The sequence below is a fragment of the Oryzias melastigma genome, linkage group LG9, assembly GCF_002922805.2.
Source record: "Oryzias melastigma strain HK-1 linkage group LG9, ASM292280v2, whole genome shotgun sequence".
Classification (NCBI taxonomy): domain Eukaryota; kingdom Metazoa; phylum Chordata; class Actinopteri; order Beloniformes; family Adrianichthyidae; genus Oryzias; species Oryzias melastigma.
The window spans coordinates 6,821,434-6,842,289 of NC_050520.1; the positions used below are offsets into that span (position 1 = coordinate 6,821,434).

At 36.5% G+C, this 20,856-nt stretch overlaps 2 protein-coding genes across 12 annotated transcripts in view; both read right to left on the bottom strand.

The window, feature by feature from the left end:
* Nucleotides 1-6,228: 6,228 nt before the first annotated feature.
* Nucleotides 6,229-17,832, bottom strand: osmr (oncostatin M receptor). Of its 4 annotated transcripts, none has more exons than XM_024275752.2 (17): nucleotides 17,626-17,832; nucleotides 17,399-17,547; nucleotides 17,161-17,308; nucleotides 16,393-16,665; nucleotides 16,193-16,322; nucleotides 15,518-15,666; nucleotides 13,665-13,798; nucleotides 13,421-13,565; nucleotides 12,094-12,179; nucleotides 11,769-11,979; nucleotides 11,465-11,650; nucleotides 11,289-11,390; nucleotides 9,825-9,986; nucleotides 9,596-9,739; nucleotides 9,444-9,525; nucleotides 9,264-9,348; nucleotides 6,229-6,974 (listed from the first exon to the last, which is right to left on the bottom strand). In XM_024275752.2, exons 1-17 carry the CDS (start codon nucleotides 17,696-17,698, stop codon nucleotides 6,666-6,668), a joined length of 2,568 nt encoding a protein of 855 aa, XP_024131520.1. In that variant the 5' UTR covers nucleotides 17,699-17,832; the 3' UTR covers nucleotides 6,229-6,665. The 4 variants fall into 4 exon arrangements, 3 of the variants coding, with proteins under 3 accessions (XP_024131520.1, XP_024131521.1, XP_024131522.1); XR_002919635.2 differs by having other exon boundaries at nucleotides 6,917-6,974; nucleotides 9,432-9,525; XM_024275754.2 differs by lacking the exon at nucleotides 6,229-6,974 and having other exon boundaries at nucleotides 7,907-9,348; nucleotides 9,432-9,525.
* A 37-nt stretch (nucleotides 17,833-17,869) lies between these two features.
* The window catches only part of LOC112148548 (rho guanine nucleotide exchange factor 28), a 61,021-nt gene continuing 58,034 nt past the window's right edge, over nucleotides 17,870-20,856 (bottom strand). For all 8 annotated transcript variants that reach the window (XM_036213421.1, XM_036213419.1, XM_036213422.1 and 5 more), the window contains 2 exons: nucleotides 18,907-19,237; nucleotides 17,870-18,837 (listed from right to left, as the gene is read on the bottom strand). In XM_036213421.1, the coding sequence (XP_036069314.1) occupies nucleotides 18,665-18,837; nucleotides 18,907-19,237 (504 nt within the window). In that variant the 3' untranslated portion in view covers nucleotides 17,870-18,664. The remainder of the gene's footprint in view (nucleotides 18,838-18,906; nucleotides 19,238-20,856) is intronic.

Sequence of the window (20,856 nt, forward strand, 5' to 3'; positions counted from 1 at the left end):
CGTGAAGACTGAAGTGAAAAACAAGCGATTCTACTGCGGTCGGTCAAAAGCTCCACAGTTTATAGAATTTCTTCTCAACAGCGATAATGAGTGAGAGACTCGCTCGAGTCCGAGTCTGATTTCATTTGTTTTACAGTCTCCAGCTGCTGCAGAACCGTAAAGGTATAAGAGGAAACTTTGACTTTCACAGATTTTAGGCGTTGCTGAAAGCGGCGTCACTTTGATTTATTCTGCAAAAAAATCTTTTTTTTTTTTTTTTTTAAATTTCAACTAATATTAATGACATAAAGTTGGAACCAAACTAAAACATGATCCTGCAGTTTCTTTTCAGATGGCTGATGAAGTGCTTCAAGGTGGAAATGGTGAGCCTGCACTTCTCATTGTGCTTTTGTCTTTAGTGAGCTTATCTTACACAAAAATCTGTTTTTTAATTGCAAAAGCCCGAGAGGCTGCTCCCACCCACGTGTCTCTGTGGAGACAGAACCGCATGCTGGTCCAGAACTGCTTCACCTCACACTCCTGATCTGCAGACAGACACGAACAGTTGTTTGAAACTTCTCACATCACAACAAAAATAGTTTGGTCTCTGCAGGCCACAAACTTAAAATTCATCTCCAGCTGACAAATATGTGTCACAAAAGTTTAAAACCTTCATTGATCAATTGATTAGTTTATTTCAAGCACGTTTCAGCAATAAAAACAAAGGAACAAACCATAAAAATACATAGAAATCAAATATGTTTAAGATTTTAATTCATAAATTGACATATTTGCACTTCTGCACATGGTACACACATTTAAAGTTAATTTTTAATGATGACTTAAACATATTACTCCAAAACTATCAGGCAAGACTTGAAAAAAATTGTATTTCCTAAAGCAGAATGACAACCAGACAATGCAAATCTGGGAATTTGGAAAAATATATTGTGTGAAAAATCTAAATGTAAGTACACCAAGTAAAAATGTACACTTCCCAGGTTTCAGATACAAATAGAAGGGGATAAAGGGTTTAAAATAAAGCATTTTTAAAAACTAATTCTAATAAAAAATACGTTTTTTTGTGTTATTAGCGTGTTTTTGTATAGCATCTTTGTCATGGTGGAGGACATGTGTAAAGAAAATTCAGCATAAGATGATTATTTTTAGATATTTATTTATTTAAAATTGTGGTAAATCAGGAACAGAATAAAAAAAAATACAGTTTGATCCAAGATTGTAGTTGTTACATACAGACTATTGGCAAGACAGACTGCAAATACTGAACCTCAAGACTCGTCTTTCAAGAAAATTTTCTGTTTTGTCTTACAAGAAAAATAAGGTTTTGCAATCATAAAATAATCTTAGTCTAAGAAAACATCTCTTGGTGACTAAAATGTAAGAATTCTTGGCTTTTCTTACCCCATTAATATTTTTTTGCTCATTTAAAAATATATTTTTTTATTATTTTGATTGATTCCCAATCGGATTAAACTGCTCCGCTCCATTCCGATGCTTCTACTTGCAGAGAAAACGATGTTCATCTTTATTTTCCCATCGATAACTCTGATATTGTTCACCATTTTTGTGGCACTGCTAATGTTAGCTTGTGAGAAGCTGGAAGCTAGCGGTAGAGAGTGTACACAAAGGGATGATGGGAAATGAGTGAAGGCTTACTTTGCACTAACTGTCCCGTCCAAAGCTCAGAGGTCAATTTCTGATGAACTCCCGCTGCTTTGCAGAAACTACGTCTTAAAAAAACGACTCGGATTTAATTTTTCTTTAAATTATTTTGCCAAAATCATAATTAAAGACTACATGGCAAGCTTTCAAAAAAAGATGTAAACGTGCAAAAGGGAAGGAACGGAAAGTTTAGCAATGAAAAAGTGTTTTTATTTTCTGTTTCCCTTTAGGAAAGAACTTGTTTAAAACCGTCATGGTTCACTGCACTTGTCCCGTCGGTTTTCTTGTTTTGTGGATCTCCAGGAACTGTCGCAGCCGCCGTGTTCATCACTTTCTTGCTGTCTCTCTACGCCGTGCTCTGGAGGTGCATGACATCGCCACGGCAACGGTACAGAACCCAACACGAGTGGATCGTTTGTAACTTCAGTGCGAGCTTATCCTATTTGTTTGCTTGGTCTGAACTTTGCACAGCAGTTGATGACAAAAAGCTTTTTAGAGGACATGTTTTTTGAAAGATTATCATCTGCAAACTTTCAGATGCTATTTTACATTTCATGTATGCACCTTAATAGAATAGGATTTTATTTCTTTGGTGTTTAAGATTTTGTTCTTTTCCTTTTCCTTTACTATTCTTATGCTCCACTGTTTCTTTTAATTTGCATCTAATATATAATAATAAATAAACTAATAAAGTTTATTTATTAGTATTGGGACATAAACAGACATTTGTGTCTTTTCAGGAAGTGCAGCAAAGTGAGGGTGAGAATGAAGAAGAGCAGTCCTGTGTGATGAAGGTAAACGCTCGTCTAAATGTTCAGCATGTGGACAAAACTCTTAGATTAATGACGTCAACCAGGTTACATCAGATTCTGTTGGGTCTACTGAGATTTTTTGGGCTAATTTGGAGTTTAGCTCATATTTAAGCAACACACTAAATATTTTTGCAAAATTGTCATGTATTGATGATTTTTAAGCAATTTTACTGCAAAATTTTCAGAAATTTAGGTCAACTTCAGCGCTCTTTTATAGTTCAGCGCTCTTTTATAGTTCTTTAACGAAATTTCCATTCTTTTAGCAAATGTAGCAAATAGTTTTTGTATTTTCAGCTATCCAGTAATTAAAGTAAACTGCGTCAACATTTTCAGCAAAAAGCTTCAGCATCTTCAGCAACTGCTTTCAGCAAAAAGCATTTACTCTAGCATTATCGCAGGTAATGCAACTTTTCTAGTTAGAGGTACTTTTTTTTCACCTTTTATTTATTTGATACACAGTTTTCCCATTAATTTCATTTTTAAATCACTGAAACTATTGTAAGAACCACTTCAATCATCTATTTTCATAGTTATATCTGCAGTCTTTTAACTTATTATGCCATTTTTAGCCAAAAAAAAAAAAAAAAACTGAATCATTTTCTAGGATATAGTTTCTGCAGAGCGGCAGGAGTTCATTAGAAATTCATTTGACTTGCTGGCGTGAAGCAACCCTTCCCCAGCTACCCCTCTCATTGCAGTGTAGTGGAGAGCTTGCTTCCCATCCTCTGTCACAAATGTGTTTTTTTTAACAGCATTTTTTTTATTCACAACGATCTGAATAAATACTTGAATAAAGGCATTTCTTTCTATATGTCCTCCATTGTGAGAAAAAAAATTGCCACATGTTAAAACACTATTTTTCATTCCTATAGAACTTACATTCTTGAACACTGCTGATGAGAATCAAAACTATTGGAGGAAATATTTCCTGATTTTTTTTTTTTTTTTAAAAAGCTCTTTATCTGCACCTTTTTGCACATCTTGAAGTTGTTTTTTTGTTTTTTTAAAAAGGAGAGATGGCATTTTTAATGACTCCTTCTGAAATATTGCAGGATCGATCCGATGGGAAGCTGATGTCTTTTATGATGCAAATGTTTAACTTTTTAAATAAAATGTATTTTTTTGCTTCAATAGTTAAAAGTTGATTTATTATTTAAAAATGATCAACTGCTGCTGTTTACTGTTATTTTATCTTATAAAACATGTTTCATTTCATGTTTTATGTTGTCACCTGCAATTTTGATCACTTTGTCATATTTTTTTCTTTTTGTATAAATAAACTTTAACTCTCAGTTAAACTATTCCAACAATATTGTACGTCCATTCATCCGTTTTCTGAGTCCACTGAATCCTTTTCGGGGTCACAGCGTTGCTGGAGCCTATCCCAGCTGTTCTGGCTGAAGGTGGGGTTCACCCAGAACAGGTTGACAGCCTTTTCGCCTGGCAATATTACACAAATAAATGTAAATATCTGAATGCTAATCCACATAATGCGTGCTAAAATACAATTTAGATTAGCAGAAAGCCAATTTTTTTGTTTTTGCTTAAGATATCATTTGTGTTGCCAGGGAATAAGAATGAATACATATTTTCTTGAAGATAGTTTTACAGTACAAAAGGCATATTTTTTATAAATGCAAACAAGTGCAGTATGATAGAAAAAAACAGTTGTATATCTTTGATTAAATGCAGAGGGTTGAGGGGCTGATAGAGAAAGAAGAATCCTTAATGTTTGTGTTACATTTCGCTGAACATCTCAGAGCTCACGTGATCTTAAAACACCCCCATGCTTCTTTCACTCCCGATCTTCCTCGTCAGGAAGCATCTGGCCTTAAGCCGTCGGCTTCATCTCCACTTTTGGGAATTCCTCTTCGTCGGGAAATGTGCTTCTTGGTTTTATTGGGTTCAGGTTTCCTCTTCTGTCTCTTCTTTTCAGCGAGTTATGTCTCTGGAGCTGCCTATCGTTTCCTGACTCCTTCAGGGTGAAATTCCTGCTTTATTTCCTCAGCATCTGACCCACTCCGGTCTTCCAAGCTGGGATGGTGCAAGGATTTCAGTTCCTAGCTGCTGTCGTCGTGGAAACACAAATTTAAAGTCCAACCGTTTGACTTTCCAGCATTTATCTAAAGTAAATGCAGCTTGAGCGTCATAGATTTTTGAAGCGACCTTAAACATTTCCGGTTAGTTCCAGATGTTTCCTTTTGAAATCTTGGAGCCGTGGATCGCACAGAATCATATCTCTCGGATTTGTTTTCTTAAAAAAAACGCTCTTGTGAAATAGGCTGTACATGTCTGGGAAAACATGGGTGCAAAATCTGATGGCAGAGAGGAAACAGTCAACAAACAAACAGTTATCTTCTATTAAAGGGGAATGAGCAAATTAATCCTTTTTTTAAGATATATATATATATTTATATATATATATATATATATATATATATATATATATATATATATATATATATAGGCTTCTTTTCTAACTCTTATTAAGTGATGAAGGTCACCTGATAGCAGGACAACCACCAAGCAGCTCCACCTGTATGGGTCATGAGGGTGAGGGAAAAGAAACAAATAAACAGCCCACAAACTAAGACTACCAAGGTCCAACTGCAAACTAAAATAACAAAACCCAGCAGTGTAAGACTGCTGAGGACAAAGAGGGGAAAAAGAACAAAACAAACAATAAATAAATAACAAATAAATTAGCATTTCTTTGAAGTACAGATTACTTAATTAGCATTTATTAAATTTAGATGAGGTACATTTATAAATTAATGTCTGAGGTTCGCATAGATGATAAACTATGTAGGTTTTTACATCCTGTTGACCTGAAGACGTCTTGTTTGCTCAACTCTACCTCCAGAATGAACAGATTTTATATGCAAAGCAAAACTTAGGTAAAAAGTTTGATCTTTTATGAGTTAAAAAGCACATATTATGTGGTTATTAGCTGTCCAGAGCTGAACTGAGATGATCATGTTTGACACAGAACATCTTTCATTTTGAAAAAGGTATTTGAGCTTCTGTCAAAAAAAAGAAAACACATTTTGAGAGATGCTAGTTTCTTTTTATATTTTTGCTTTTGTTCATGTCAAAACATATACATAATTCATATTTATTATTATTAAAAAAAGGTCTTGAATGCAATCCAAATTTCTTAAAGGCTAAAGTAAGACGATGCGGATCCTTGCCCGAATGTCTCTTTTACTGTTATCGGTTGCTGACCCCTGGACTGGTCTTATTAAAAAATGAAATAAATAGAATTAGTCTTAACTGGCTTCAGAGTAAACTTTTCTTCAGCTTTGCATAATTTCTTCCCTCAATTAAGTAACAAAATAACTGAGCTTCAGATTCAAACGTACTCTTGCCACTTTATTAAGCGCACTCATCCAACTGCTCGTTAACACAATTCTAATTAGCCAATCACATGGCAGCAACTCAATGCATTTATACACGTAGACATGGTCAAGAGGATCTGCTGCAGTTTAAGCATCAGAATGAGAAATAAGAGAGGTTTAAGTGACTTTGATGGTTGTTGTTTCCACCGGTCTGAGGATGTTCACCCACAACCATCTCCTGGGTTTACAGAGAATGGTCAGAAAAAGAGAAAATATCCAGTGAGTGGCAGTTCTGAGGGGAGAAATGCCTTATTGATGTCAAGAGTCAGAGGAGAATGGATGGTAATCTCCTCCATGAAGCCTGAATCCTAGAAGGAAATAGTTCAATTTTAAAGACATAACTAATAATTGTTAAACACTCCAAACAGCATTTAACAGAAAAAAGTCATGCAGAACAGATTTTCAGAACATTTGACTTCTCAATAATGCCGTCCAGACTCTGCAGCTCTTTGATGATGCACATCTTCCTGCCTGCATGTGGTCGATCTTATTTTAACTTCCACTGACATCCTGTCGATAAAATCTTTGCTCTTTTTCAGCTTATCGGTTTTAGTGGTGAGCTGTTTCACACGTTCTCTTAAAACGACGGAGGCAGAATTATTTTGGTTCAAAAAAATGTTCTTCCAAAGTTAATAAGCTGCAAATTAAATATGACAAAAAAACGTATAGTTTTGCTTTTGTATAAAAAGGGATATAATATAAAAAAGTCCCAATGAGCTATTTACATTCCACTCCTTAACTCTCTTTTGGTTTATCTAAGTATAACCTGAAATACAGATGACATTCAGGTCCACTAAATACTATCTGCTGCTATCTCAGAGCGACTCTCTGCTTTGATGCTGAAGTAACTCTGGTTTATGATGCACGCCATCTGCTGACAGGTTGGTTTTCCCCCCAGCAGCACAGCTGACTGAGGACAGTATCCTCTTTGGACTGAGACACAGGAACGGGACGTGGATGAGGGGTTAGAGAGGGGTCCTGGAGAACACGGTTCGGTTGTGGAGTCTGGATTTCTCGCCGTGGCCGTAGCTCCGACATTCAAGATCTCGATTTCACAGCCGGTGCACTCGTCCATCCTCTGACACTGCAGCCTCTGAATGGTCTGACAGAGGAAAAAAGTATCAGAAAAGTTCAAGTTAGAGGGTAAAACTGACCAAAATTATGTGTGTGCAACATTTAATCTGCAATTCAGTTTTTTAGGCTAATTTTTAGTTTAGCTAATACTTCAGCTACATGCTAGCTGTTTTGGCTAATTTAGGATTTTTTTTGTTTTGTTTTGTTGTTTTCTTGGCCAGTTTGGTGTTTAGCTAATATTTCAGCTGCATGCTAACTGCTTTGGCTATCTTAGGTTTTTATTTTTAGGCTAATTTGGCATTTAACTAATATTTTAGCTGGCTATCAGTTTCAGCATTTTTCCAGCTATCAGCTTCAGCATTTTCAGGTATCAGCTTTAGTGTTTTCAGGTTTCAACTTTAGCATTTTCAGCTATCAGCTTCATCGTTTTCAGGTATAAGCTTTAGTGTTTTCAGGTTTCAACTTTAGCATTTTCAGCTATCAGCTTCAGCCTTTTCAGGTATCAGCTTTAGCGTTTTCAGGTTTCAACTTTAGCATTTTCAGCTATCAGCTTCAGCCTTTTCAGGTATCAGCTTTAGCGTTTTCAGCTATCAGCTTCAGCATTTCTCAGCTAACAACTTAATCGTTTTCAGCTATCAGCTTCAGTGTTCTGAGCTATCAGTTTTATTGTTTTCAGCTATCAGTTTCATCGTTTTCAGCTTCAGCGTTTTCAGCTATCAGCTTCAGCGTTTTCAGGTATTAGCTTCAGTGTTTTGAGCTATCAGTTTTATTGTTATCAGCTATCAGCGTCAGCGTTTTCAGTTATTAGCTTCAGTGTTTTCAGCTATCAGTTTCATCGTTTTCAGCTATCAGCTTCAGCGTTTTCAGCTATCGGCTTCAGTGTTTTGAGCTATCAGTTTTATTGTTATCAGCTATCAGCGTCAGCGTTTTCAGTTATTAGCTTCAGTGTTTTCAGCTATCAATTTTAGCATCTTCAGCTATCAGCACTACCATCTTCAGCGGCAAAATTTAGCTTACAGCATTCATGTTGCATATAATGCTTGTGTGATTATATCTAGTTAGTTTAAAGCTAATGATAATAATCAGTAATTAAACGACTACTAAAATAATTGTTTGTAGCAGCACTAGTTCTACACAAAATGTACACATAAAGCCCGTTTCAGTATCTTATTTTTCTGCCAAAGTACCATAATGAAAAAATGTGGATATTGGAACTTCTGTTTGCAACAATAAACAAAATGAAAGGTATAGACATATTTTTTATACCTTATTTTACATGACAAAGCTGAATCCGTATAATTATACAAAAATGACAAACTTAATCAATAAATTCAATGTCTGACAGAAAGTTGAAAATAAAATAGTTGAAAAGAAAATGAGGTTTGTGAGATTGTTTCATTGTATGTTCCTGTAAGAAAAAATAAACTTAAAAATTAGACCTGGGAGTTGATTAAAAGAATTTAATTAATTTTAAATCTGGAAAAAAAATAGTCGCAAGTACTTTCTTTTAAAGTTAAAGTATTTGCCGGCCACTTAATATCTGCGAATAATCACAATATAAAATCACACACATAACTGTACACGTCGAACATTTACTTAAAAATATACAACTATATGACATTTGTGTTTTAAACTAAACTAGATGAACACAAAAGTTGTGTTGTTTAGCTGATTTTAACTGGACAGTAATTGTCTAAAGAATCCAGTCGTTATAGGAAACGGCGACTAATTAACTAGACATGTGGCTGCAGCGTCTCAACACTGAAAATTAAGTAAAGCTTAAACCTGTGAGTTGTTTTCACACTGCACAAGCAGGGAAGGGCTTCTTTTACTACTGTGTTGTACGTGGAGCCTAAAAAACCAACATTTACATTTGTTAACATGAACCTTTCATTGAACGCATGTTGCTGAGAGCATGTAAACGTAGCTTCACGTTTGTTTTTAGCTTAATAAAAACGTAATGTCAACCAAATAAATTTAAATTTAACTTAAAGGACAAATCCCCAAAAATGCTGCTGCTGCTTTTCACATTTATGGAAATAAGAAGCTTTCACCTCACAAGTACAGTTTGTACTTAAATCCTCAACCAAACAGTAGAACACATTTGGAAAACACACTTTAAAAACATTGATTGTGTGTATTGACTCACCCAAAGCAATAGAAGAAAAACAGTTTTTATTGCATATTTTTGGTTGGGTTATTGGGGTTAGATTAGATGAGGTTAAAAAAGGAGAGAAGTGCTGGTGTGGTTGTTGAACTGATAATAGCTCATTCTTCTCCGTGAATGATTTGACAGTTTGTGGTTGTTTCTTCATACCTCATCCAGGAAGCTTTCAAACTCTGGAATTTTAATGTTCATTCCAGACGGATAAGCAAACATTTCCTTCAGCCCCGTCTTTATCCTGCGTGGAGGAAACGCACAAGGTCCATTTCATTTTCTAAACGAGGAAAAAGTGATCTATTAAAAACAACAACAACAACACACAATTAAGCTGACTTTTTTCTCTGAGGCCACAGGAGAGCGATGCAGCCCGGCAGCAGCAGGACTGCAGGCAGGAACTTTGCCAGCTGAGACGGATCTGCGGGAGGAAACACATTCTCCAACTTGATGTTTGTCTTGAGAGGGTCTTCATGTGAGCTGCATCTTACAGGCAGTTCTGGTCCTGAAGGTGACGCTGACAGGAAGTCCAGGCCCCTCTGTGGTGAGAGCGCTCACAGAGCAGACGTATTCTTGGTCCGGCTGCAGACCCTCTACAGTTACAGACGTCTGCAGGGGGTCAGCTATCGACAGATCTACATGGAAGTATGATAATAAAGCACCATCTTAGCAAAGAATAAATCATGAAACAGATCAAATAAAGTCGTTTTGTGCACACACTTGTAGCTTGAACTTCTTCAGATCCTCCCCTCTGTACAGTAACCAGGTATCCCATGATGAATGCGGGATGAGATGGATCTTCCTCGCTGAAAAGCCACTCCAGCGTTACGGATGAAGATGTAGTCTGAACAGGCTGGATGAGACTCGGAGGCCGGACATACTCTGGAGCACATATTCATAAGAGTGAAGGACTTTTACAAACATATTGCTGGTGATTGTACAGTTTTATGTAAAAGCATGTATGTTTTTTGCCACGTAAAAACTCAATCACACTTTCATCAATCTTGGTATCAAAACCTTCAGCTCATTCAGGACATTACTACTTGTAGCTTTGGTTTTTATAAACTTTATCGTTTTTGAAATATTGAGCAAAATATTCCCCATAGGAAATAAATGAGAAAGTCTTCAAATTTCAACATTTTAAGTAGATTAGAAAAAAGCCTTTAAATATATTCATGGGCTGTTTTCATCTTTTAAAGTCATTTTCAAAAAATTTAAGTTTAGCTAATATTTTAGCAACAAAGCAAACATTTTTGGCTAATTTAGTTTACTGAGGAATTTTAGGCTATTCAGTATTTAAGAAACGTGCTAGCTTTTTTGGCTGATTTGAGTAAAGTTTTTTGGGGCTGATTTGGAGTTTAGCTCATTTTTAAGCAACACACTACATATTTTTGTAAAATTGGCATGTATTGGGGATTTTTAAGCAATTTTACTACAAAATTTTCAGAAATTTACGTCAACTTCAGCACTCTTTTAAAGTTAACAAAATTTCCAGCCTTTAGCAAATTTAACATTTTGAAAATAGCTTTTTCATTTTCAGCAAATAGCTTAAAGTAAATTGCGTCACTATTTTCAGCAAAAAGCTCCAGCATCTTTAGCGACTACTTTCAGCAAAAAGCATTCACACCGGCATTATCACAGGTAATGCAACTTTTCTATTTGTAATTATTTTTCAAGTTTGAATATATTTAAAATACTTTTTACTAATTTCTTCTTATACTCCTCCAGCTTTTCATTTTATAAACATAGGATTTATAAATAGACGCTGTGAAATGTTTGAATTTGTGAGATTTTGATGTCTTTTCTACTGTTTAGAGAAAAAAAATGTATTCACTATAGTGTCTGAATTGCTTTTAAAATCCACTACACCTGCACTATATAGTTTTTTAGTAGTTACGGATTAGGGCCAGAATGTGGACATGGCATTGGACAGGACTTCTAAAAGCCAAACACACTATAGTGAGAAGTGAAGGAATTTGGACGTAGCCTATAATATATGAAATCAAATTTTGCCCAAAAAGGAGGCAGCCACATCTGATGCAGAGACGCTCATATTGTTGGATCTTTTACCAAATTTTACTCAATACTACTTTTACTTTTGCAAATCAGCACTTTTTGCAACAAAGAATTAAAAGGAAAAACATTTAAACGAGGAACTTTAAACTAACTCATCGTAGGACTTACTGAGTTCCTGTGAGTATCCGGTCTTCACCTCCAGCAGTTTGTGTCCATTTTCTGTGCATCCGTAAATGTTAAAAGAATACCTCAGTCCTGATGTGAAATTTCCTGGTAAAACATAAATGTTGAGATCCATAAAAAGCATTTACTAAAACAAAAAATATTAAAAAAAAGAGACTTACTGCTCGATAAGAACAAAGAGTTGTTTCCTTTTGGCAATTTTATCCACTTTAAGGTACAGGGAACTGCACTTCCCAGAATGCACCACTCCACAGTGTAGCCACAGGTGGCAGCTTTATCTTCATCCCAGGAGAGTCTGAAACCATTGGCTGACGTAGTCTTGAGTCGTCTCTTTACGATGAGAGCTTCTGCAAACGCATAACACTCATTTAGCCTTTTTGAAGAATTTATTTTAATCTTTTAAGGTAGCTGGAGGGTTTAATTTTTTTTTCAAACTCAAATTATGACCCTGTTTTTATTTTGCACCTGTTTGCGCCACTGGAGGAACAGTAATGTGTGCAGCAGCAGCACAGAAGCTCGTCTCCAGAACCGCCTCCACGGTAAAGTCACACTTTTCTGGACCAATCGTGACTTCCAGCTGATTCTGCCGTCCATCCGTCATCTTCGTCCATATCTGGTCCTTCTGGGACCACTGGAGTCTGTAGCTGAGGATGTTTACTGCTTTGTCACTGATGTGCTGAGTAAAAGTTACAGGGGAAATCTTCATCCTCATGAAAAATACATTTGCATCAAATCCACAGTTTGGGTGCAAAATATTTCAGGTGAAAAGGCAGAAAGGAAGGAAGCTCACGGTATTCCACAGGAGAGTAACGTGACGGATTTGAGAGGCAGACGGCAGCTTTACTTTCCTCCATAAGTCCAACGATACCAGAGGATCTGAGGAAGTGATTGGAGGAGATTCAAAGAGATAAAAACCATGCAAACGTTAAAGTTTGGACATGAATCAATTCATTGACAAGCAGGATTTTTTTCTTTTTATCCAAAAATCACACCTTCCAAAGAGGTAACATTTCCTTGTACTGCACAGTACTTACAGGGTATTTAAGTAGTATTTGCATGGTAATTGTTTTGTATCTGCTGGATGATTATAGAGTATTTGCATGGTCATTTTTATGAGACCTAATGGGTACTTACATGATACTTTCTTTGTACCACATGATACTTTTTTGGACCTATTTGGTACTTTTTTGTACCCACTTGGTACTTAAAAGTAGGTGCAACTTGGGTATTTAAGTAGTATTTACATGATCATTGTTTTTTGTACCTACTGGATGATTATAGAGTATTTGGATGGTAATTTTTATAAGACCTAATGAGTACTTAGATGATACTTTTTTGTATCACATGATACTTTTTTGTACCTACTTGGTACTTACATAATACTTTTTTTGTACCACTTGATACTTTTTTGTACCTACTTGGTACTTACAGGGTATTTACAAGGTAACTTTTATAAGACCTAGTGGGTTTTTACATGATTTTTTTTTAACCTACTTGGTACTTACATTGTACTTGCTGTGTATTTATGTGGTACTATTTTGCTCATACTTATGTGGTACCAATTGGGTATTTATGCCGTACACACTGGGTTTTACATAGTACCTGGGTATTTAGTAGCGGTGTGTATTGGGAAGAGTGTGGTGATACGATACCTATCTCAATATGTGTCTCATGATACGATACTTATCACAATACTGATACTTTACCCAAGACTGTACCAGAACAATTTTTTACTTTTTTTAGAGTATTTAAAAAAATTATAAAACTAAGGAAAAACTAAGTAGTACAACAAAAACTCTGTGGCTGCCTGAGCATTTACCACCAGCTGGTTCTGGTGAGATCTTGTTGCTTTGGTGCGTTGTCGAGCTGCTCCAAGAGGCTCAGTGTGCTCTGCTGCTAACTAGCGGTCGGGGTTTAGGTAGAAAACACAAGAGAAATGCCGAAGGACACTCATAAATAATTAAATATTGTCTTGTCAGCATTTTAAATCTATACAAGTATCACCAAATGAAATATTTCGATATATATCGCCAAATCGATAAAGTACTGTGAAAACGGGCCCAGATTTGACTTTATAAAGACCCAATAATAATAATTATTTCTGGTTTTGTACTTACATGTCTTAAAGAACTTGGGCTTCGTCCAATTTCCCCAAAGTTTGTTATTTGTAGAACATCGCACAATAATTGAGTACAGCATGCTTGGATGCAGATGTTCCACATCAGCTTTGCAGACATCACTTGAACTGTTGCAGTCCACCTGCTACATCGATGATTCGTAAAATAATACAGTATTTTACAAAAGTTTAATTTTTAGAGCTTGAATCAGAGAATTACAGTAAAATAAGATACAAAAAAAAACCTGAGTGATGTTTCCTGGAGCTGCAGAAACCTGACAGATGAGCTTCATGTGGGTCAAGTTTCCCATCACTCTCCAGGAGACGCTGACATTTGTCACGCCGGGTATCACTCTGTACCACTCCAACTCAGGGAGAACTAGAGGAGATGGAACAAAAGGTTGAGTCGTGAACACCAATATACAGGAAATGATATCTGTAAAGATCAACTCCAATGAAAGTGTTATTTATTCTGGCATTTTTCTGATGGTGGAGGACATATTTTAAGAAAATTCAACTTAAAATAGCATTTTTTAATAATGTCTTTAGTCGGACTGTTGTAAATAAAAAAAAAGCCTTTGGAAAAAGCTTGTAGGTGTGATGTAGAAAATACGCTGAGTATGCCATAAGTTCTCTGCGACACTTGCAGACAAAAACTGTGGATAAGCTCCAATATTTCTCCTTCATTTTTGTTGTTCTGGTAATGCTGTGTTTGGAGTTTGAATGGAAATTGGCTAGAGAGCATGTAAACAGAGAGCTCTCAGCCTTGGGGATGAGAGGGTAGGATTACTCAAGTTCCACCCACAAATACAGCCGCTCTGCAGAAGCTATGTACTAGAAAATTACAGTTTTTCAATTTTGGATAAAAATGGCAAAATCCCAATTAAAAAACCACTGGGATCGCTCTGAAAACAGATCAAAAGATGATCGGAGTGGGTCTGTAAGACAATTCTTGTTATTGAGTGATTGCTTAGTAAGCATCCACACTATAGTGATTCTCCTGCTCCATACCATTTTTCGGTATGTACGAAAATGTATAGTTTTTGAAATATTGAGCAAATTATGCCCCACAGGAAATGAATGAAAAAGTAATCACATTTAAACATTTTAAGTAGATTAGCAAGAAGTCTTTAAATTGATTCATGGACTATGTTTTCATCTTTTACAGTATTTTTTTTTTATTTGAGTTTACCTAATATTTTAGCAATGCTAACGTTTTTGGCTAATTTGGCAAGCTACTAAGGTTCTTTAGGCTAATTTAGAGTTTAGCTTCTACTTTAGCAAAATGCTAACAGTTTAAGCTAATTTAGTATACTGAGGAATTTTTGGCTGTTTGGAGTCTAGCTTGTAAATTACGAAATGTGCTAACTTTTTTTTGGTTAATTTGGCACCCACTAAGGTTTTTTAATGCAAATTTGGACTTTAGCTCATATTTGATCAACATGCTAATGTTTTTTACTATTGTTTTTTACTTAGGGTTTTTGGGGCTAGTTTAGAATTTAGCTTTTATTTTAGCAAAATGCTAACAATGTAAGCTAATTATTTACTGAGGAATTTTAGGCAGTTACGAGGCTAGCTAGTATTTAAGAAATGTGCTAACTTTTTAGGCTAATTTGGCAACTACTAAGGTTTTTTATGCTTATTTGGATTTTAGCTACATATTTGATCAACATAATGTTTTTTACTAATTTGTTTTCTACTGAGGGTTTTTTGGGGCTAATTTAGAGTTCAGCTTTTATTTTAGCAACAGGCTAATGTTTTTGACTAATTTAGTTTAGTGAGGAATGTTAGGCTATTCAGGAGTTAAGCTCATATTTAGTAAAAGTTGCAAGTATTAAGGATTTTTATGCAATTTTGCTACACAATTTTCAGAAATTTAAGTCAACTTCAGCACTCTTTCATAGTTCTTTAACAAAAATTCCAAATTTAACATGTTGCAAATAGCTTTAACATTTTCAGCCCTTCAGCAATTAAAGTAAATTTCGTCACCATTTTCAGCAAAAAGCTTCAGCCACTACTTTTAGCAAAAAGCATTCACACCAGCATTATTGCAGGTAATGCAACTTTTCTAGTTCCATATCGGATTTGGACGTCTAACCTCTGTCAGAAATGTTGAAGCTGTAGCTCTCCATCTCCTCTCCCAGCTTGTCCTTCACCATCACACTTATTTTGTATTCCTGCAGCTGTGGCACAGCTGGAAATCTACAAGACGATGTCTCACAAGAGATGAGACCATGATCAGAGTTCCTGTTCATCAAATAAAAAAAATGCAAATTAGATCCAAAGAAACAAAACATTTTTTCATTTTTTCAGTGAATGCACTGTTTGAAACAGCAGCATTCTGATGCATGGCGGTTTTGCAAAGACTGAGCGGTTTAATTCCTCTGTGGTGTGGATTCTGCATGTTTTTCTTTTGAATTTGTGCTCCTTTGGAGTTTGCAGTTTTCTTCCCACAATATGCATGTTTGGTTGACTGATGGTCTGAAGTTGCACGAGCCTGTGTTGCACTGGAAGCCTGTCCAGGATGTACTCAGCGCCAAAAAGGGGGGCTGGCAACCACACTTTCAATCACCCATCACTCTCTAGCGTGTATGTTAGGTTGGGCGGCATCTGCTGAACTGAGTAAAAACACATTTACTCCACACAGAAAATCTCCAGCCAGGAGAGATGAAAGGTAACCATGTCAACCAGCTTCACCAAAAACCCTGAAATATCACAAAATTGTGCATGCAAGCCCACATTTCCTAAAACACGAGGTTTAAAGAGAACGTACTCGATGTGGAGAGTGTATGTTTGCGTATTCTTATCAAACGGGTCTCTTTTTCTCTCCGAGTTCCAGGTGCAGACCACAGTTTTCAGGTCGGATGTGCCACAGGTGAGGTTAAGAAGCTTCTGAGGAGGAACTTTATTACGCACAAAGTTAATTTCTAGGTTGAATTATCCTCAGGATTAAAAAAAATTGTTTAAACTCACAACTGACGTAGTTCAAGGTGGATTTGCTTTTGCCCGACGCCTCAGTGCAGGTGAGGAGCAAAGACTTGAACAGCTGAGTGGGGATTGTCAGGTTGTTGATGGTGATGGCCTTGGCTGTGGCTCCGATGCTTGTAGTGGGGTGACGGTTATTCCTGAAGGTTATGCTTGAAATGTTGTCTCCTTCGGGGGCGACACAGCAGAAGGTGGCGCTTTTTCCTTCCGGCAGCACACGGTAGGAAGGAAAGATCCTCAACCCAGCCGTCAGCTTTACTCCTGGATGACAGAAAAACAAAATCTTTTCAACCGTTACCATGATCAACCTCGTTCCAGTAGATTCTAAAGGAGAAAAGCGGCGTCACGCCGCTTTTCTCCTTTAGAATCTACTGGAACGACGTTGATCGTGAAAAAGTTATAGTAAGTCAAAAATGTTAATGATTTTTTTGCATGCTAAAAAACGTTCCTAGTAGTGTTTTAATTACGATTATGACGTTTTTTACCAAAATTCCACAACCTAAATGTCCTAAAAAGCCACTTTTCATGTTGATCTGAAGCTTCCATTTCAAAATCTCCTCTGAGGAGGCGTGGCTTTTGGAGCTGAGTAGCTCCGCCCCTGATCCCCCCTCTGTCTAATTATTATAGCTCTAGCGTAAATCTATGTCGAGCAACTCGTAAATGCAAAAACAAAATGATTTCTTATGACTTTTGTTCTCTTTTATAAGTAAAATGCCACATATATTGTTAAAAACTCAAAAAACACGATTTTTTCACCTTTGTTGGTTGTCCAGTTGCTCCAAGGACTCGGGACCGACTGATTACATAAATATCGCATCCTGACAGAATGGTCGGCGCATTCCAGAGGTAAGTCAGAAACCCACGTCCAATCGTGTTCAGCCGCGATAGACACACTCACGTTCATCTAATGTGAAAAAAAAAAAGCACTTTTTACTCGTTATTTCCATTAAATAGAAATATTACCTGAAATAATTTAAGAAAAAGTCACACTTACGCTGTAAATAATGCTCTGCGTTTCAGTGCGGCTTATCTGGATCTCATAAATGTCCCTCTCGTCGTTTGAGTGGCGTCCAGGCCAAGTCACCACAAGGCTTTGCTTCTCACTAAAAGCCTTCAAGTGAGTGATGCTTGGTGCCGTATAATCTGATTTATATTTAAAAATAACAAACATTTCTAAAAAAAGCAACAAGCAAAAACTTTAAGAGAACTCTAAAAACTTACCAGAGTCGTTACAGGATTCAGATTGATCCGTAAAGAATACGAAAAACGACAAAAGTAGAGAAATGAGGAACATTTCGAGGATTAATATCCCTGTATTAGATCAGAGTTGAGCTGCCGCCGCTGACGGGTGAACATGGACATCTGATAAGTAAATAAAAGCTTTCAGTTTTCGATTGCACAACTGTCACAGGAACTCACAAGTCAACGGATGTCGCAACTTTAAAAAAAAAAGTCTGAAATGACGTTAGCCACAACACTTTTATATACAAAATATTAATATGACAGGATAATTCAAATATTATTAATAGCTGCAGTGCATGAAGCAATCATTATGTAATAAATTATCAGGAAAAAAAGCCACTTTTTTTTTTTTTTTTTTTATACAGAAAATCATTATCGGACAGCAAGATCTTTGGCACTTCAGTGATAAAATAAAGAACATATTTATATAAGACCCTCTTCCAGTAAAGTGTGCATAGGTAGCCTGTCATTCAACAATCTATCAAAATGATACAATTATGGCAGTAAAAGTCCATCTTTGCTGATTCCATCTATGAAAAAGCATAAAAAGGGACGAGAACTCTCTTTAGACCACCGGGTGAGTCTTATTTGGATATTTTTAAATATATTTTTAAGTGCTCAAGGAGCATTCATGAATTCTTTCATTTAAAGTGTTTGAAACACGAGTACCACACAAGTGCGTCAGAAAGACATATTAACAGAACGAAATAATATCAAATAAAAAAGAGCTGGCTTTGAAAAGAGGAATGAAAAAGGCACAATGGTAGACGTAAAAGCACGCACACAGACCAATGTTTTTTTTAACCCTTTAACATCCGTGACGCTAAAACACAAAATCTTTAACTTATGTAACTTTTTAACGATAAAAACGATCAGCGTCGTTCTGGTAGATTCTGAAGGAGAAAAGCGGCTCACGCCGCTTTTCTCCTTCAGAATCTACCAGAACGACGTTGATCGTGTTCACGGTTGAAAAGTTAAAGATAAAACTGGCGTAAAAGGGTTAAAATCTGAAGGACTCTCAGAGGTAGACGACGTTCTCCTCTTCTACTTCGTCTCCGATTTGTCCTTCAAGAGAGAGGTAAGCCGGCGGTTGGAGAAGGGGTGCGGAGGAAAAGAAGTCGTCCTTAAAAAGTCCTGTGACCTCTGACCTCCAGGGGCTGGGAGGTTGCGCGTCCGGCTGCAGGTGAAGATCTACACGGAGCAACAGAAATCTTCAAGATTGGATCACAAAGGAGGACGGAGACGGGCGAGAGGACTCACCGTTGTGGGGTTGTGTGGACGCCCTGCTGCCGAACGGGTGGAGGGGCTCGGCGGGGGGGCGGGGGCGGCTATCCGGGGGCTGTTTGCTGTGGGCCTGGCTGAGGAGGGTGTTGAGGCTGTTGTAGAGGCTGGCGCTCAGGCTGGAGCCGGAGGGGTAGCTGGAGCTGTGAGGCGGGCCGTCCTGGTTCCGCCTCTGCATCAGGAGCGCGTGCTGATGCTGGTTGTTGTTGGTCGGATGGTGGTTCTGCTGCAGAGAGGCGAGTAAGGCCGCCTCGTTTTTGTAGACAGAGCAGCTGCCATCCAGGCTACCGGTGCGGCTGTGATTGCACATCTGGAACCAACCAAAAAAACTCGTTACCAAAGAATCTTCTTTTCCAATTTTCAGTCATTTAAAACTAAATGTAGGGATTCATTTTAACGAGTTGATTCATGTCATAATTTGTGGTTGACGATATGAGTCAATTTATTTTGAACGATCCAAAAAAATTCAACCAGTGTGACTCAGAGATAGAGTAAATATCTGAGTACTGATCAGTGCAGGTGAAGTTTTTTAAATTCCTTGAGCTTCTTGTAAAACTAGAAAAGTTGCATTACCTGTGATAAAACTAGTGTGAATGCTTTACTGGTAAAAGTACTTACTGAAGATGCTGAAGCTTTTTGCTAAAAATGGTGGCGCAATTTACTTTCATTGCTGACGGGAACTGCTTAAAAAGCATAAAAGCTTATTGGAAAAAGTTAAATTTGCTAAAAGACTTGAAATTTCATTAAAGAACTATGAGGGAGTGCTGAAGTTAACCTACATTTCTGAAATATTTGTAGTAAAATTGCTAAAAAAAAAAAAAAACAGCAAACCTTAATGAATGCAAATTTTGCAAAAAAATGTTGTTGCTTAAATTTAAGCTAAACTCCAAATTAGCCCCAAAAAACCCTCAGTAGATGCCAAATTAGCCAAAAAAAGATAGTTCATTGCTTAAATACTAGCTATACTCCAAAATAGCTAAATTCCCTTTGTGAACTAAATTAGTGAAAAATGTTAGCCTGTTGCTAAAATATTAGCTAAACTCTAAGTTGGCATAAAAAACCTCAGTAGATGCCAAATTAGCCAAAAAAGCTAGCTCGTTGCTTAAATACTATCTCCAAAATAGTCTAAAATTCCTTGGTAATTAATTTAGTTAACTAAACTAGTCAAAAATGTTAGCGTGTTGCTAAAATAGAAGCTAAAGTCTAGATTAGCCTAAAAAACCTCAGTAGATAACAAATTAGCCAAAAGAAAAGCAGCATGAATTTCTGGATAAAAGCAACTTGTATATGAGATGCAGCTGGTGTGCTTAATGCTGTGATCATTAAATAACGTGTATTTGACAATTTTGTTACAAAGAAATACATTAAAATTCAGGTAAATTCAATTCAAGTCATACTCTTAAAAGAAGGGAAAATTTGTTTTGGTACAGTCTTGTGATTGCCAATACACACCCCTACAAATTAGCATAACAAATCAGTAGATACAAATTAGCCAAAAAAGCAAGTTCATTGCTCCAAATTAGGATAAAAACATCAGTAGATGCCAAAAAAGCTAAAGAAAAATAGGAAGAAAAAAATTAGATAAACTTAAATTTTTTTGAAAATGACTAAATATTAAAACATAGCCCATGTATATTTAATTACACATTTAGAATTATTTATTGGGGCGTATCTGTTAAAGAAAGCGGTAAATTATCAAGTTTTCACCAAATTTTATTCACAATCTAAGTCCGAAGCGACTGCTAAGAAAACTCTGATGACCCAGCATTCTAGCTGCATTTAAATGCATCATTTACTCACAAAACTTGAAGACGTGACATCAGATTTGTGCATAGATGCTGTTTTTGTGTGCATGTTTCAGACAGTTAGTGCAAACTCTTTTAAAGATTTACATGTGTAGTTAGTTTTCATCTGCTGTGATTTTGAGTT